Source organism: Rhinoraja longicauda, chromosome 3 (assembly GCF_053455715.1).
Source record: "Rhinoraja longicauda isolate Sanriku21f chromosome 3, sRhiLon1.1, whole genome shotgun sequence".
Taxonomy (NCBI): Eukaryota; Metazoa; Chordata; class Chondrichthyes; order Rajiformes; family Arhynchobatidae; genus Rhinoraja; species Rhinoraja longicauda.
Window position 1 is genome coordinate 94,376,175 of NC_135955.1, and position 15,635 is coordinate 94,391,809.

The 15,635-nt window shown below is 52.1% G+C and overlaps 1 protein-coding gene across 1 annotated transcript in view; it reads right to left on the bottom strand.

Moving 5' to 3' along the window:
* Positions 1-15,635, bottom strand: part of LOC144592274 (uncharacterized) — a 65,835-nt gene that overhangs the window by 16,212 nt on the left and 33,988 nt on the right. Inside the window, exons 12-16 of the mRNA XM_078396803.1 lie at positions 14,354-14,601; positions 11,437-11,605; positions 7,540-7,741; positions 3,544-3,674; positions 1,916-2,088 (exon numbers count right to left, since the gene is read on the bottom strand). Coding sequence (XP_078252929.1) covers positions 1,916-2,088; positions 3,544-3,674; positions 7,540-7,741; positions 11,437-11,605; positions 14,354-14,601 — 923 coding nt within the window. The remainder of the gene's footprint in view (positions 1-1,915; positions 2,089-3,543; positions 3,675-7,539; positions 7,742-11,436; positions 11,606-14,353; positions 14,602-15,635) is intronic.

Genomic DNA, 15,635 nt, shown 5'->3' on the forward strand with positions numbered 1-15,635 from the left:
AGCGGAGGCTCAGCGCCTGGAAGGGACTGCCGCGGTGTACGCCTCCACGGCCTCGGGACTGCGTTTGGAGTAGGTGGCGTGTGGCCCCACAGGTACCAAGTTGTGGTGTGACGTTTCCCTTTCACGCCCTCGCCCGGTGGTGCCGGGCGCCCTGCGGGGTAAGGTTTTTGAGGCCATTCATGGCTTGGCACATCCGTCCATCAGGGCAACTTTAGCCATGGTGGCCGCCCGGTTTGTCTGGCACGGCCTGCGGAACCAGGTGGCAGCCTGGGCACGCGCCTGCATTCCGTGCCAGACCTCCAAAGTTCATCGCCATGTCCAGCCCCCATACCAGAGATTCGAGGTTCGCCCCGACCGTTTTTTCCACATCCATGTGGATTTGGTGGGTCCATTGCCCTATTCTAGGGGTTACACTCATCTACTGACGGTGGTTGATCGGTTCACTCGTTGGCCGGAGGCGCTCCCGTTGTCGGACACCTCGGCGGCCCCCTGTGCACGTGCCCTGGCGTTGCATTGGGTGGCCCGTTTCGGTGTCCCGGCTATCATCACCACAGATCGGGGAGCCCAGTTCACCTCGTCCCTCTGGGCCGCGCTGGCACAGTTGTATGGGTCTCGCTTACAGCAGACCACCGCCTATCATCCCCAATCCAACGGGATGATTGAGCGTTTCCATCGGCAGCTGAAGGCGTCCCTCTGTGCTCGCCTGACTGGCTACGATTGGGCCGACCAGCTGCCTTGGGTCCTCCTCGGCATTCGTACGGCCCCGAAGGCTGAGCTGGGCACATCTTCGGCCGAGCTCGTCTACGGTTCGCCCCTGAGGGTGCCGGGTGACATTCTCCCTTCCACTCCCGCCTTGCCACCGTCCGTCACGTCAGTGTTGGGTTCCCTCCGGGCACGGGTGGGTTCTTTGGCTCCAGTCCCGACCTCCAGTCACGGAAGCACAGCAATCCACGTTCCGTCGGATTTGCGGGGCTGTGATTTCGTGTTCCTTCGGAAAGATTCCCACCGCCCCCCTCTTCGGCCGGTTTACCAGGGCCCGTTCCAGGTGCTGAAAAGAGGGACTGTCACCTTCACCTTGCAGGTGGGAAATCGCCAGGAGCTCGTTTCGGTATCCCGGCTCAAGCCTGCCCATTTGGACCAGGACCTCCCCGTGTCGGTGGCTCAGCCTCCGCGCTGGGGCCGGCCGGTGGCCGCTCCACTGGTCCAACCAGCGGCGCCCTGTTTGCCACCTCTCGGGCCCCCGCCGCCTATGGTTGGGCCTGGGCCGCTGTTGCCGATCAAGTGCCCCCCGTCACCCGCACCCTCCGCGCCAGGGGACCCCCCATTGCCTCCAGCGGCGGCGTCCACCCCGCCTCCTGTCACGCTGGGGGTATCGGTTTCCCCCCTCCGTACACGTTCCGGGCGGGAGGTTCGGGCGCCCGTGAGGTATGGTTTCGAGGGTTCTGGGGGGGGGTCATGTAGGGGCATACGGATTGGCCAGGTAGTCTAGAACCCTCGGATTGGTTTACGGGTCACGTGGTGCGGGAGCGCGAGGTATTTAAGTGTCTGGCGCCAAACTCAGGTTAGGGATTAGATTAGCGAGCGAAGTTAGTGTTAGTCTAAGAGTAAGTACGTTGCGTTTGTCACGGGTTTTATCGACAATAAAGTCTTTGGTTTATATCGCTCATTTGGACTCACTACAACCTCACACTTAAAAACTGCATCTGCCATGCATCTGCCCACTCACACAACCTGTCCAAGTCACCCTGCAACCTTATAGCATCTTCCTCACAGTTCACACTACCACCCAGCTTTGTATCATCTGCAAATTTGCTAATGGTACTTTTAATCCCTTCATCCAAGTCATTAATGTATATTAATTGACTGGAAGCTGCTTTAACAACAAGCCCCACAGTGTGGTCCTGCAGACGCTTACCTGCCAAACCACCCACGTCCCCGCCTCTCGTTCGTTTGGTCAGAAGCTCGTTGGTGAAGTCATGGTTTGAGTGGGAAGGAAGGCCATTCATCGGGCAAAGCTGGCCTTTGTAGTTGGGCCGGACTCGCTCCTTGATAAATCCAGTCTTCAGGCTCCAGAGAACAAGGTGATCTCTTTCCAGGGGCATTAAAGAAAAACAACCATTATTCTCCCATTCAAACCACCCATTCACACCAGTTCTACGCGATCCCACTTTCATCCACTCTCCGCACACTATGATCGGCAAGGTGGCGCAGCGGTAGAGTTGCTGCCTCACAGCGCCAGAGACCCGGGTTCCATCCCGACTACGGGCGCCGTCTGTACGGAGTTTGTACGTTCTCCCCGTGACCTGCGTGGGTTTTCTCCGAGATCTTCGTTTTCCTCCCACACTCCAAAGACGTGCAGGTTTTGTAGGTTAATTGGCTTGGTGTAGGTGTAAATTGTCCTTAGTGGGTGTAGGATAGTGTTAATGTGCGGGGATCACTGGTCATAGAAACATAGTAGCATAGGAGGAGGCCATTTGGCCCTTCAAGCCAGCACCGCCATTCATTGTGATCATGGCTGATCATCTACAATCTCAATCTACAATGAGTCTGAAGAAGGGTCTCGACCCGAAATGTCGCCCATCCCTTCTCTCCTGAGATGCCGCCTGACCTGCTGAGTTACTCCAGCATTTTGTGAATAAATACCTTTGATTTGTACCATCATCTGCAGTTATTTTCTTATATCTACAATCAGTGACCTGTGCCTGCCTTCTCCCCATATCCCTTGATTCCTCTAGCCACTAACTGTGTCTCTAAACTAGTGGCAATTTACAGAGGGATAATTAACCTACAAACCCGCACATCTTTGGAGTGTGGGAGGAAACCGGTGCACCCACATGGACACAGGGAGAACGTGCAAACTCCGTGCAGACAGCATCCCAGGTGTCTGGTGCTGTGAGGCAGCAACTCTACCATCTGTGCCACTGTGCCGCCTAGTTCACCAGCTTTAAAGCAGCTTCCAGTCAATGTGGAGGCGTACATATTATTATTTCGTCTTATTTTTATTCTGAGTGGAATAGATCGGGTAGATGCACAGTCTCTTGCCCAGAGTAGGTGAATCGAGGACCAGAGGGCATACGTTAAGGTGAAGAGGAAAAGATTTAGTTTAGTTTAGAGATACAGTGTGGAAACAGGCCCATTCGGCCCACCGGGTCCGCGCCGACCAGCGATCCCCGCACATTAACACTATCCACTAGGGGCAATTTTTACATTTTCCAAGCCAATTAGCCTACAAACCTGCACGTCTTAGGAGTGTGGGAGGAAACCGAAGGTCTCGGAGAAAACCCACGCAGGTCACGGGGGAGAACGTACAAACTCTGTACAGACAGCGTCCATAGACGGAATCAAACCCGGGTCTGGGCCTACAACGTCCGGGCCTAAAGCGTCCGGGCCTACAGCGTCCGGGCCTACAGCGTCCGGGCCTACAGTGCCCTCCCGGGCCTAATACGGGACAAGGGCGGTCCTGTACGGGACAAACCAATTTAGCTCAAAATACGGGATGTCCCGGCTAATACGGGACAGTTGGCAACCCTAGTGTCGGCTCACCTATATTCAGATAAACCCAGGAGCTGGTCTGATGCCAGGATTCTGTATTCGTGTTTAAGGCAAGGGATAATGTGAAGGTCAGTCAACTTTGTTGTGTATCTTCTCTTCAGTAGATCGTAGATCAGCAGAGTCTACAGTAAACACAAAGTAATTGGTAAGAAAATAGGTTTATTCGTTTTTTAAAACACAGCATGGAATCAGGCCCTTCGGCCCACCGAGTCTGTGCCGACCATCGATCCCACCATTCACACTAGTTCTACGTTATCCCACTTTCTCATCCACTCCCTACATACCAGGGGCAATTTACAGAAGGCCGATTAACTAGGGTCGCCAACTGTTTCGTATTAGCCAGGACATCCCGTATTTTGGGCTAAATTGGTTTGTCCCGTACGGGACTGCCCTTATCCCGTATTTGGCCCAGGGGGCGCTGTAGGCCCGGACACTGTAGGCCACGACGTTGTAGGCCCAGATGCTGTAAGCCCGGACACTGTAGGCCCTGACAGTGTAGGCCTGGGCAATGTAGGCCCGGACACTGTAGGCCCGGACACTGTAGGCCCGGACACTGTAGGCCCGGACACTGTAGGCCCGGACACTGTAGGCCCGGACACTGTAGGCCCGGACACTGTAGGCCCGGACACTGTAGGCCTGGGCACTGTAGGCCCCGCCACTGTAGGCCCCGACGCTGTAAGTCCTGACATTTATATCCCTACACTCTAGGTTTCCGACATTTTAGCTCCGGACAGTGTAGGTCCGGAGGCCCGGGCGCCGCCTAATGGAGGTTGCGTAGCAAACCCGCCTCCCGGCCCGGGTGGCCGTCATTGGTGAAACAGGAGCACGTGGCCGCTGGCTGGGTGAGGTCACGTGGGGCGCGGGACGGTGACGTCACCTTGTCCCCTACTTGGGAGTGAGATAGTTGGCACACCTATGATTAACCTACAAACCCGCACGTCTATGGAGTGTGGGAGGAAACCCACGCAGTCACAGGGAGAATGTGAGGATGCAAACTCCACACATGCAGACGGCACCCGGGGTCAGGACAGAACCCGGGTGTCCTGCACTCTGGGGCAGCAGCTCCACCCACTGCCCCACCCTACGCAAAAGCCAATGTGCAAATTAACAAATGCAAAACACTGCGACGTTGGAAATGAGAGAAAAAATCCCACTAAAGAACGAGGAAGGCGATAGATGGAGGCCCACTGCAGCCTGGGACTCGCCTGGAACAGGCACCGCTTGCAAGAACAGGAGGGTGGCCTTTGGACAATGGTGCCAAAGCATGGCGCCTCTTGCATGCGGGTTCAGTGGACTACTTTCATACACTTGCTAATCGGGGAGCGGGGGTATGGCAACACTCTTCTGGACTGTTTCTAAGAAAAATAATTTCACTGTGTTATAGGGTTGCCAACCTCCTCACTCCCAAATAAGGGACAATAGGTGACGTCACTGCCCCGCGCCCCATGTGACCTCACCCATCCAGCGACCAAGTGCTTCCGCTCCAACCGGCCGGGAGGCGGGTTGCTAGGCAACCTCCGTCAGGCGGCGCCCGGGTCTCCGGGCCTACAGTGTCCGGGCCTACAGTGTCCGGGCCTACAGTGGCCCCCCCAGGCCTAATACAGGACAAGGGTGGTCCCGTACGAGACAAACCAATTTAGCCCAATATACGGGATGTCCCGGCTAATATGGGACAGTTGCCAACCCTACTCTGTTAGCACTTTGTATATTAGACAATAAAAGCCCCATCGAACCATTGAAATAAAAGCCAGATCAAAGCGTTCATGTAATTAAAGCATGTCACGTGGTTCAGCTCATCAGAGAGGATTCGCTTGAACTTCTACAAGTGTACAGTAGAGAGCACATTGACCGGTTGCATCATGGCCTGGTTCAGCAACTCAAATGCCCAGGAGCGAAGACTACAAAGAGCGGTGGGCACTGCCCGGTCCTTCACGGGTACTGACCTCCCCAGCATCGAAGGGATCTCCAGGAGTCGCTGCCTCAAAATGGCAGCCGGCATCATCAGAGACCCACACCACACTGGCCATGCTCTCATTTCACCCCTGCCATCGGGGGAACACACATCTAGCTCCCTCACCCTGAACATAGGATACCCCCAGGATTGCGTCCTTAGCCCCCACTGTGCTCCCTGTACACACATGACTGTGTGGCCAGGTTCAGCTCAAACTCCATCATCAAGTTTGCTGATGACACTGTGGTAGTGGGCCGGATCTCCAACAACGATGAGAAGGCCTACCGGGAGGAGGTGGCTGATCTGGCACTCTGGTGTTGGGACAATAGCCTCCTCTTGAATGTCACAAAAACGAAAGAGCTGATTGTGGACTTCAGAAGGGCTAAACATCCAAGGACGTACACGCCACTGGAGATAAATGGGTCGATTGTGGATAGGGTGAGCAGCTTTAAATACTTGGGAGTCCGCATCGCAGAGGATCTGACATGGACAACGCACATTGCCGCACTGGTGGGTAAGGCTAAGCAGCGCCTTTACCACCTTAGACAACTGAAGAAATTCAGAGTGTCTCTGAGGATCCTTCATTACTTCTACTCTGGGGCTGTAGAGAGCATCCTGTCCGGCAACATTACAGTCTGGTTTGGGAACAGCTCTGCCCAGGACAGGATGGCCCTGCAGAGAGTAGTGCGTTCGGCAGAACACACCATGGGAACTACACTCGCCCCCCTGCAGGACCTATACATCAGGAGGTGCAGATCCAGAGCCAGCAACATTATGGGGGACCCCTGCCACCCCAGCAACGGACTGTTCCAGCTGCTATGGTCAGGCAAACGCCTCCGCTGTCACGCTGTGAAAACAGAGAGGATGAGACTTGTACTTGATGGGCTTGTACTCGCTGGAATTTAGAAGACTGAGGGGGGATCTTATAGAAACATATAAAATTCTTAAGGGGTTGGAGAGGCTAGATGTGGGAAGATTGTTCCCGATGTTGGGGGAGTCCAGAACCAGGGGTCACAGCTTAAGGATAAGGGGGAAGTCTTTTAGGACCGAGATGAGAAAACATTTCTTCACACAGAGAGTGGTGAGTCTGTGGAATTCTCTGCCACAGAAGGTAGTTGAGGCCAGTTCATTGGCTATATTTAAGAGGGAGTTAGATGTGACCCTTTTTGCTAAAGGGATCAGGGGATATGGAGAGAAGGCAGGTACAGGCTACTGAGCTGAATGATCAGCCATGATCATATTGAATGGCGGTGCAGGCTCGAAGGGCCGAATGGCCTACTCCTGCACCTATTTTCTATGTTTCTATGTTTCTATGTTTCTATAAGACGGAGTTTCTTCCCACAGGCCATCAGGACTGTTAACTCTAAATTTTGTCTTCTCTGTATTAACTTTATTAACTTTATTTATATGCTGTAACTGTAATTCTTTTTTGTGCACAATCCGCAGGCATTACCACTTTCATTTCACTGCACATCGTGTATGTGTACGTGACAAATAAACTTGACTTGACTTGTCCAGGTTCAGGAACAGCTTCTTCCGTACAGCCATCAGGTTATTAAACACCACAACCTCAAATAAGCTCTGAACTACATAGACTTGGGGGGATTGGTTTTGTCTTTTTGCACTATATATATATATACATACATAGATACATATATACATATGTGTGTGTATATATATGTACATGCATACATATATACATACATATGTGAAGAAGGGTCTCAACCCGAAACGTAACCCATTCCTTCTCTGCAGAGATGCTGCCTGTCCTGCTGAGTTACTCCAGCTTTCCGTCGTCTATCATACATACATACATACATACATACATACATACATACATACATACATACATACATACATACATACATACATACATACATACATACATATACACACACACACACACAGCACACTTTTTGTTTATCATATTGTTTACAGTGTACTATGTTTACATATTGTGTTGTGCTGCTGTAAGTAAGAATGTCATTGTTCTATCAGGGACACATGACAATAAAACACTCTTGACTTTGAATTACCTGGTAGATGGGTCTGGGGGTTTCAGAGTGAGTGGCCATGCCCTTGTCAGACAGGATGTACAGCTTGGTGTCTCTCACCAGTGCAATGTTAGCGCCGTCGACAAGACCTCTCTCCATTTGGACAGCCTGCCCCTTGCACTTGGACTTTCTGATGTTCCAGACGGATATCACTTCCGAATTTAAGCTCCGACACACAACATAACTGGAAGATAAAAGCAAGATCCGGAAATATGAAAGTCAAATGGCTATAATTTCAATTAACATCAACATTCCCATTCGAGGTGCAGGGTGGAAACTGGCCCTTCAGCCCACTGAGTCCACATCGACCAGCGATCACACGTACACTAGTTCTATCCTACACACTGGGGACAATTTGCAGAAGCCAATTAACCTACAAACCTGTACGTTTTTGTTTTGTTTTGTTTTGTTTTGAATGTTGGAGGAAACCGGTGCACCTGGAGAAAACCCACGCGGTCACGGGGAGAACGTACAAACTCCGTGCAGACAGCACCCGCAGTCAGGATCGAACCCAGGTCTCCGGCGCCGTGAGGCAGCAACTCTACCGCTGCGCCGACGTGCCGTCTCCGTGGTGTAACGTTAGTTTCTAGAAGATTCCTGGGAGGTGGAATGTTTACGGTTGATGGCAGGACCCTTGGCAGCATTGATGTACCGAGGGATCCTGGGGTCTAAGTCCATAACTCCCTGACAGTGATGACACAAGTAGATACAGTGGTCTGGTATGTGCCTGCCGTCATCGGTAGTCAGGAAGTCACGATGCAGCTTCAGAGGACTTTGGTCGGGCCGCATTTGGAGTATTGCAAGTTAGGAACAGGGGACGTACAACGAGATCTGGGTGTCCTAGTGCATCAGTCACTGAAAGGAAGCATGCAGGTACAGCAGGCAGTGAAGAAAGCCAATGAAATGTTGGCCTTCATAACAAGAGGAGTTGAGTATAGGAGCAAAGAGGTCCTTCTGCAGTTGTACAGGGCCCTAGTGAGACCGCACCTGGAGTACTGTGTGCAGTTTTGGTCTCCAAATTTGAGGAAGGATATTCTTGCTATTGAGTGCGTGCAGCGTAGGTTTACTAGGTTAATTTCCCGAATGGCGGGACTGACATATGTTGAAAGACTGGAGCGACTAGGCTTGTATACACTGGAATTTAGAAGGATGAGAGGGGATCTTATCGAAATGTATAAGATTATTAAGGGTTTGGACACGTTAGAGGCAGGAAACATATTCCCAATGTTGGGGGAGTCCAGAACAAGGGGCCACAGTTTAAGAATAAGGGGTAGGCCATTTAGAACTGAGATGAGGAAAAACATTTTCAGTCAGATAGTTGTGAATCTGTGGAATTCTCTGCCTCAGAAGGCAGTGGAGCCCAATTCTCTGAATGCATTCAAGAGAGAGTTAGATAGATCTCTTAAGGATAGCGGAGTCAGGGGGTATGGGGAGAAGGCAGGAACGGGGTACTGATTGAGAATGATCAGCCATGATCACATTGAATGGCGGTGCTGGCTCGAAGGGCCGAATGGCCTCCTCCTGCACCTATTGTCTATTGTCTATTGTATTGCGTGCATTTCTGGTCGCCCCATTACAGGAAGGATGTGGAGGCTTTGGAGAGGGTGCGGAGGAGGTTTACCAGAACGCTGCCTGGATTAGAGGGTATTGGAGGGTATTAGCTGCAGGAACCACACACAAATGTGACCTTTGCGAGAGAGACTGTCACTCCCGCGATGGTCTCTTCAGCCACAAGCCACGCTGCTCGAGCCAGCCGAGGTTTGGAGCAAGCAGCCAACTACTAGGATGCATCGCCCATGGTCACCCATGACCGAGGGGGGGGGGGGGGGGGGGGGGGAGAGCTGCAGGGAGAGGTTGGACAGACTTGGAATGTTTTCTCTGGAATAGGAAAGTTTGAGGAGAGACCTGATAGAAGTGTACAGAATTATGAGAGGTATAGATAGAGAGGGTAGACAGTCAGAACCTTTCCTGTACACCTGTTGCACGGTAACATAGGCGTCCTGAGGTGAGTTCAGGGAGGCCTAAACACCGCAATCGTATTTGCCTCCACCACCACCCCTGGCAGTGTGTTCCAGGCACCCACCACCCTCGTGGAATCATAGAGTCACACAGCGTGGAAACAGGCCCTTCGGCCCAACTTGCCCACACCGACCAACATGCCCCATCTACACTAGTCCCACCTGCGCACATTTGACAATAGACAATAGGTGCAGGAGTAGACCATTCGGCCCTTCGAGCCAGCACCGCCATTCAATGTGATCATGGCTGATCATCCACAATCAGTACCCCGTTCCTGCCTTCTCTCCATATCCCTTGATTCCACTATCATTAAGAGCTCTAACTCTCTCTTGAAAACATCCAGAGAATTGGCCTCCACTGCCTTCTGAGGCAGAGAATTCCACAGATTTACAACTCTCTGAGTGAAAAAGGTTTTCCTCATCTCCATTCTAAATGGCCAACCCCTTATTTTTAAACTGTGGCCCCTGGTTCCGGATCTGTGGCCCCCTGGTTCTGGAAACTGTGCCCACTGGTTTGCCCCTCCTCGGACCACTGTCGGTAGGTACTCACCACTGCTGACCGGGAGCACCCCACAAGCCTTGCCGTTTCAGAGATGCTCTGACCCGGTCGTCTGGCCAGAACAATTTGGCCCTTGTCAAAGTCGCTCAGGTCTTTACTCGTGCCCATTTCTCCTGCATCCAACACGTCAACCTCAACAACTGACTGTTCACTTGCTGCCTAATATATCCCACCCCTTGACAGGTGCCATTGTAACAAGATAATCAATGTTATTCACTTCGCCTGTCAGTGGTCATATTGCTTTGGCTGATCGGTGTATGCTTCTATCACCACTGCCATCAACACCGCCTCCTTCGCGATCTTAAAACGCCCTTGCATGTTAGTATTCTCCGCACTATGACTAAATGCTATTTTACTTCTTCACTTCCAATGAAGGTCAACACAAATCAATAAACAAACTGTTCTTTGGAAAATAATTGAATTATAATTTCATCAATTGATTTGGACTCAGATGCTTAGAGTCTCTTGCCCTGATTCGGGGAATCGAGACCAGAGGACATAGGTTTACGGTGCGGGGGGAAATTTTTTATAGGAATCTGAGGGGTAACTTTTTCACACAAAGGGTGGTGGGTGTATGGAACGAGCTGCCAGAGGAGGTAGTTGAGGCTGGGACTATCGCAATGTTTAAGAAACAGTTAGACAGGTACATGGATAGGATAGGTTTAGAGGGTTAAAACATAGAAACATAGAAAATTGGTGCAGGAGGAGGCCATTTGGCCCTTCGAGCCAGCACCGCCATTCATTGTGATCATGGCTGATCATCCATAATCAGTAACCCGTGCCTGCCTTCTCCCCACATCCCTTGATTCCACTAGCCCCGAGAGCTCTATCTAACTCTCTTTTAAATTCATCCAGTGAATTGACCTCCACTGCCCTCTGTGGCAGAGAATTCCACAAATTCACAACTCTCTGGGTGAGAAAATGTTTTTTCTCATCTCAGTTTTAAATGGCCTCCCCTTTATTCTTAGACTGTGTGGCCCCTGGTTCTGGACTCCCACAAACATTTTTCCTGCATCTAGCTTGTCCAGTCCTGTTATAATTTTACACGTTTCTATAAGATCCTCTCTCATCCTTCTAAATGATCCTTCTACCTCTAGCTTGTCCAGTCCTGTTATAATTTTACACGTTTCTATAAGATTCCCCTCTCATCTTTCCAAATTCTAGTGCATACAAGGTTATGGGGCAAATGCTGGCAGGTGGGACGAGTGTAGATGGGGCATGTTGGCCGGCGTGAGCAAGTTGGACTGAAGGGCCTGTTTCCATGCTGGATCACTCCATGGCTCTGTGACACTGATTCCTCACCTGGGGTTGTTCTTCATGGGGGTGATGTCCACGATCCCGTAATCACTCTTCATGTTACTTGTGCTGATGGCCAGGGCCTGGTCGTTGATCCTCGAGGCAAGGTTCCACACCCTCAGGAAGTTCTCCCCTTTGCAGACGGCCAGGCAAAAACGCAGGTCACGGCAGGTCCCTGAAATATAGAGAGAACATTGACCGCTCTGGGCCTGTACTCTGGGCCTGTACTCTGGGCCTGTACTCTGGGCCTGTACTCTGGGCCTGTACTCTGGGCCTGTACTCCGGGCCTGTACTCCGGGCCTGTACTCCGGGCCGGTACTCCGGGCCGGTACTCCGGGCCTGTACTCCGGGCCTGTACTCCGGGCCTGTACTCCGGGCCTGTACTCCGGGCCTGTACTCCGGGCCTGTACTCTGGGCCTGTACTCTGGGCCTGTACTCTGGGCCGGTACTCTGGGCCGGTACTCTGGGCCTGTACTCCGGGCCGGTACTCCGGGCCTGTACTCCGGGCCTGTACTCCGGGCCTGTACTCCGGGCCTGTACTTCGGGCCTGTACTCCGGGCCTGTACTCCGGGCCTGTACTCCGGGCCTGTACTCTGGGCCGGTACTCTGGGCCTGTACTCGCTGGGGTTTAGAAAGATGAGGGGGACCTGACTGAAACTTTCCCAATAGTGAAAGTTTAGTTTAGTTTAGTTTAGAGATACAGCACCCGCGGAAACAGGCCCTTTCGGCCCACCGGGTCCACACACTAACACAGCGATCCCCGCACACTAACACTATCCTACACCCACTAGCGACAATTTTCACATTTATACCAAGCCAATTAACCTACGAACCTGCACGTCTTTGGAGCACGGGAGGAAACCGAAGGCCAGGATAGAGTGTGGATGTGGAGAGGATGTTTCCACTAGTGGGAGAGTCTAGGACCAGAGGGCACAGCCTCAGAATTAAAGGATAAGAGAAGATGAGGAGGGATTTCTTTAGTCAGAGGGTTCATAAATCCATATGTTCCAGGAGCAGAATTAGGCCATTCGGCCCATCAAATCTACTCCACCATTCAATCATTGCTGATATTGCTACAGACAGCTGTGGAGGCCAGGTCATTGGATATTTTTAATGCAGAGATTGACAGACTACGGGCGCTGTCTGTACAGAGTTTGTACGTTCTCCCCGTGACCTGCGTGGGTTTTCTCGAGATCTTCAATGTACTCCCACACTTCAAAGACGTACAGGTTTGTAGGCTAATTGGCTTGGTATAAATGCAAATTGTCCCCAGTGTGTGCAGGACAGTGTTAGTGTGCGGGGATCGCTGGTCGTTGCGGACTCGGTGGGCCGAAGGGCCTGTTTCCACGCTGTATCTCTAAAACTAAACTAAACTAAACGAATCTCTTTTCTAAAGGTACGTCCTTCAATTCTGAGGCTGTGCCCTCTGGTCCTAGACTCTCCCACTAGTGGAAACATCCTCTCCACATCCACTCTATCCAAGACTTTCACCATTTGCTAAGTTTCAATGAGATCATACATTGATACAGTGTGGAAACAGGCCCTTTGGCCCAACTCGCCCACACCGGTCAACAATGTCCCAGCTACACTAGTTCCACTTGCCCGCATTTGGCCCATATCCTTCCAAACCTGTCCTATCCATGTACCTGTCCAACTGTTTCTTAAACGATGGGATAGTCCCAGCCTCAACTACCTCCTCTGGCAGCTTGTTCCATACACCCACCACCCTCTGTGTGAAAAAGTTACCCCTCGGATCCCTATTAAATCTTTCCCCCTTCACCTTGAACCTATGTCCTCTGGTCCTCGATTCCCCTACAGACAGCACCCGTAGTCAGGATCAAACCCAGGTCCCTGGCGCTGTGAGGCAGAAACTCTATCACTGCATCATCTAATAAATCTTTCCTCCCTCACCTTAAACCTGTGTCCTCTGGTCCTCGATTCCCCTACTCTGGGCAAGAGACTCTGTGCATCTACCCGATCTATTCCTCTCATGATTTTGTACACCTCTATAAGATCTCCCCTCATCCTCCTGTGCTCCATGGAATAGAGACCCAGCCTGCTCAACCTCTCCCTGTAGCTCACACCCTCTAGTCCTGGCAACATCCTCGTCAATCTTTTCTGAACCCTTTCAAGCGTGACAATATATTTCCTATAACATGGTGCCAAGAACTTATCTATCCAAGCAGTGAATTTTTGAAGACAATTTTTCACCCAGGGAGTTGTGAATTTGTGGGATTCTCTGCCACAGAGGGCAGTGGAGGCCAAATCACTGGATGGATTTAAAAGAGAGTTAGATAGAGCTCTAGGAGCTAGCGGAATCAAGGGATATGGGGAGAAGGCAGGCACGGGTTACTGATTGTGGATGATCAGCCATAGAAACATAGAAAATAGGTGCAGGAGTAGGCCATTCGGCCCTTCGAGTCTGCACCGCCATTCAATATGATCATGGCTGATCATCCAACTCAGTATCCCGTACCTGCCTTCTCTCCATACCCCCTGATCCCTTTAGCCACAAGGGCCACATCTAACTCCCTCTTAAATATAGCCAATGAACTGGCCTCAACTACCTTCTGTGGCAGAGAATTCCACAGATTCACCACTCTCTGTGTGAAAAAAAACGTTCTCATCTCGGTCCTAAAAGACTTCCCCCTTATCCTTAAACTGTGACCCCTTGTTCTGGACTTCCCCAACATCGGGAACAACCTTCCTGCATCTAGCCTGTCCAACCCCTTAAGAATTTTGTAAGTTTCTATAAGATCCCCCCTCAATCGTCTAAATTCCAGCGAGTACAAGCCGAGTCTATCCATGATCACAATGAATGGCGGTGCTGGCTCGAAGGGCTGAATGGCCTCCACCTGCACCTATTCTCTATGATTCTATGTTCGTATGAAGGCGCGGGTGACGTTGGCGGGAGCCCACTTGCCTGCGATGGCCGCGGACTGGAACTCGGCCAGGTGCTTGTGGTCTTCTGTCTCGAGGTTCCAGGAGAGGATGGCGGAGATGTCGGCCCGGCGCGAGGAGCTGAGCGCCAGGAGGTGGGAACCCGAGTGGTTCACGGACAGGAAGGTCAGGCGGTGGTCGCAGCAGCCGCTCACCGTGCGGACGTAGGCGCGGCCCTTCGCCGCAAACAGCTCGATGCGGAGTGCCCCGCGCAGCCTCGAGCACGGATACCTGGAGCAACGTCACAGCACAGGGAGAGGGCCGTCACCGAAGGGGTGGGCAGAGCAGCCACAAACATACAGACAGACGGACGGACGCGCTCCTCCGCTTATGGTGCTCCGATACCGGACGTGGCTCGCTGGCAGTCTGTCTGCCTTTTTCTTTCTTTGTGTATTGTTAGCGTTTAAATGTACGTAATGTAATGACCTATTTTTAGCAGTGTATATGTGTGGGGTGGTGGGGGGGGGGGGAAACCTTTTGTTTCAAATCTCCTCCTCAACGGGAGATGCGACCTTTTTCCGTGTCGTATCTCCATTCGCGCTGCGGCCTAACATCGTAGGAGTTGGCGGCCTCCAGCTGGGATCGACCTTGAAGGCTCCGGTCGCAGGGCATGGACTTACCATCTCGGAGGCTTCGGCCGCGGGCCCTGCAGACCGCAACATCGGGAGCTCGCAGGTCCCTGGCTGGCGACTGGCTTTCGGGAGCTCCAGCCGTAGCAGCTTCAACCGCCCTGAACCGCGAGGCTCGATCGACCCGTTCGCAGGACCTTCGTCGCCCTGCGTGGCTCGGCCTGGGACCTTCCATCGCCCGGCGGGGCCTTCAAAAGTCGGGAACCTCGATCGCCTCGAGGCAGCAGTTTGACTGCCAGACCGCGGGAGAGGAACTGAGGAGGAGATGAGACTTTTCTTTGCCCTCCATCACAGTGAGGGTGTGCCTGGAGGAATCACTGTGATGGTTGTCTGTGTTAAACCTGTGTGATTGTGTGTCTTGTGCTCTTTATTGGTTGTGACTCCGTGGTAACGACAATTTCGTTCAATTCATTTTGAATGACAATCAAAGCAATTTGTAATTTGTACAGACCGCTCCTCCGCTAACGGTGGACGCTAACGACTTTACCATGGTGCCAAAAGCCACACACATTCGGCACAGGTGGAGTCGCTGCCTTACAGCGAAGGCAGCGCCGGAGACCCGTGTTCCATCCCAACTACGATCCCGTGCTGTCTGTACGGAGTTTGTACGTTCTCCCCGTGACCGGCGTGGGTTTT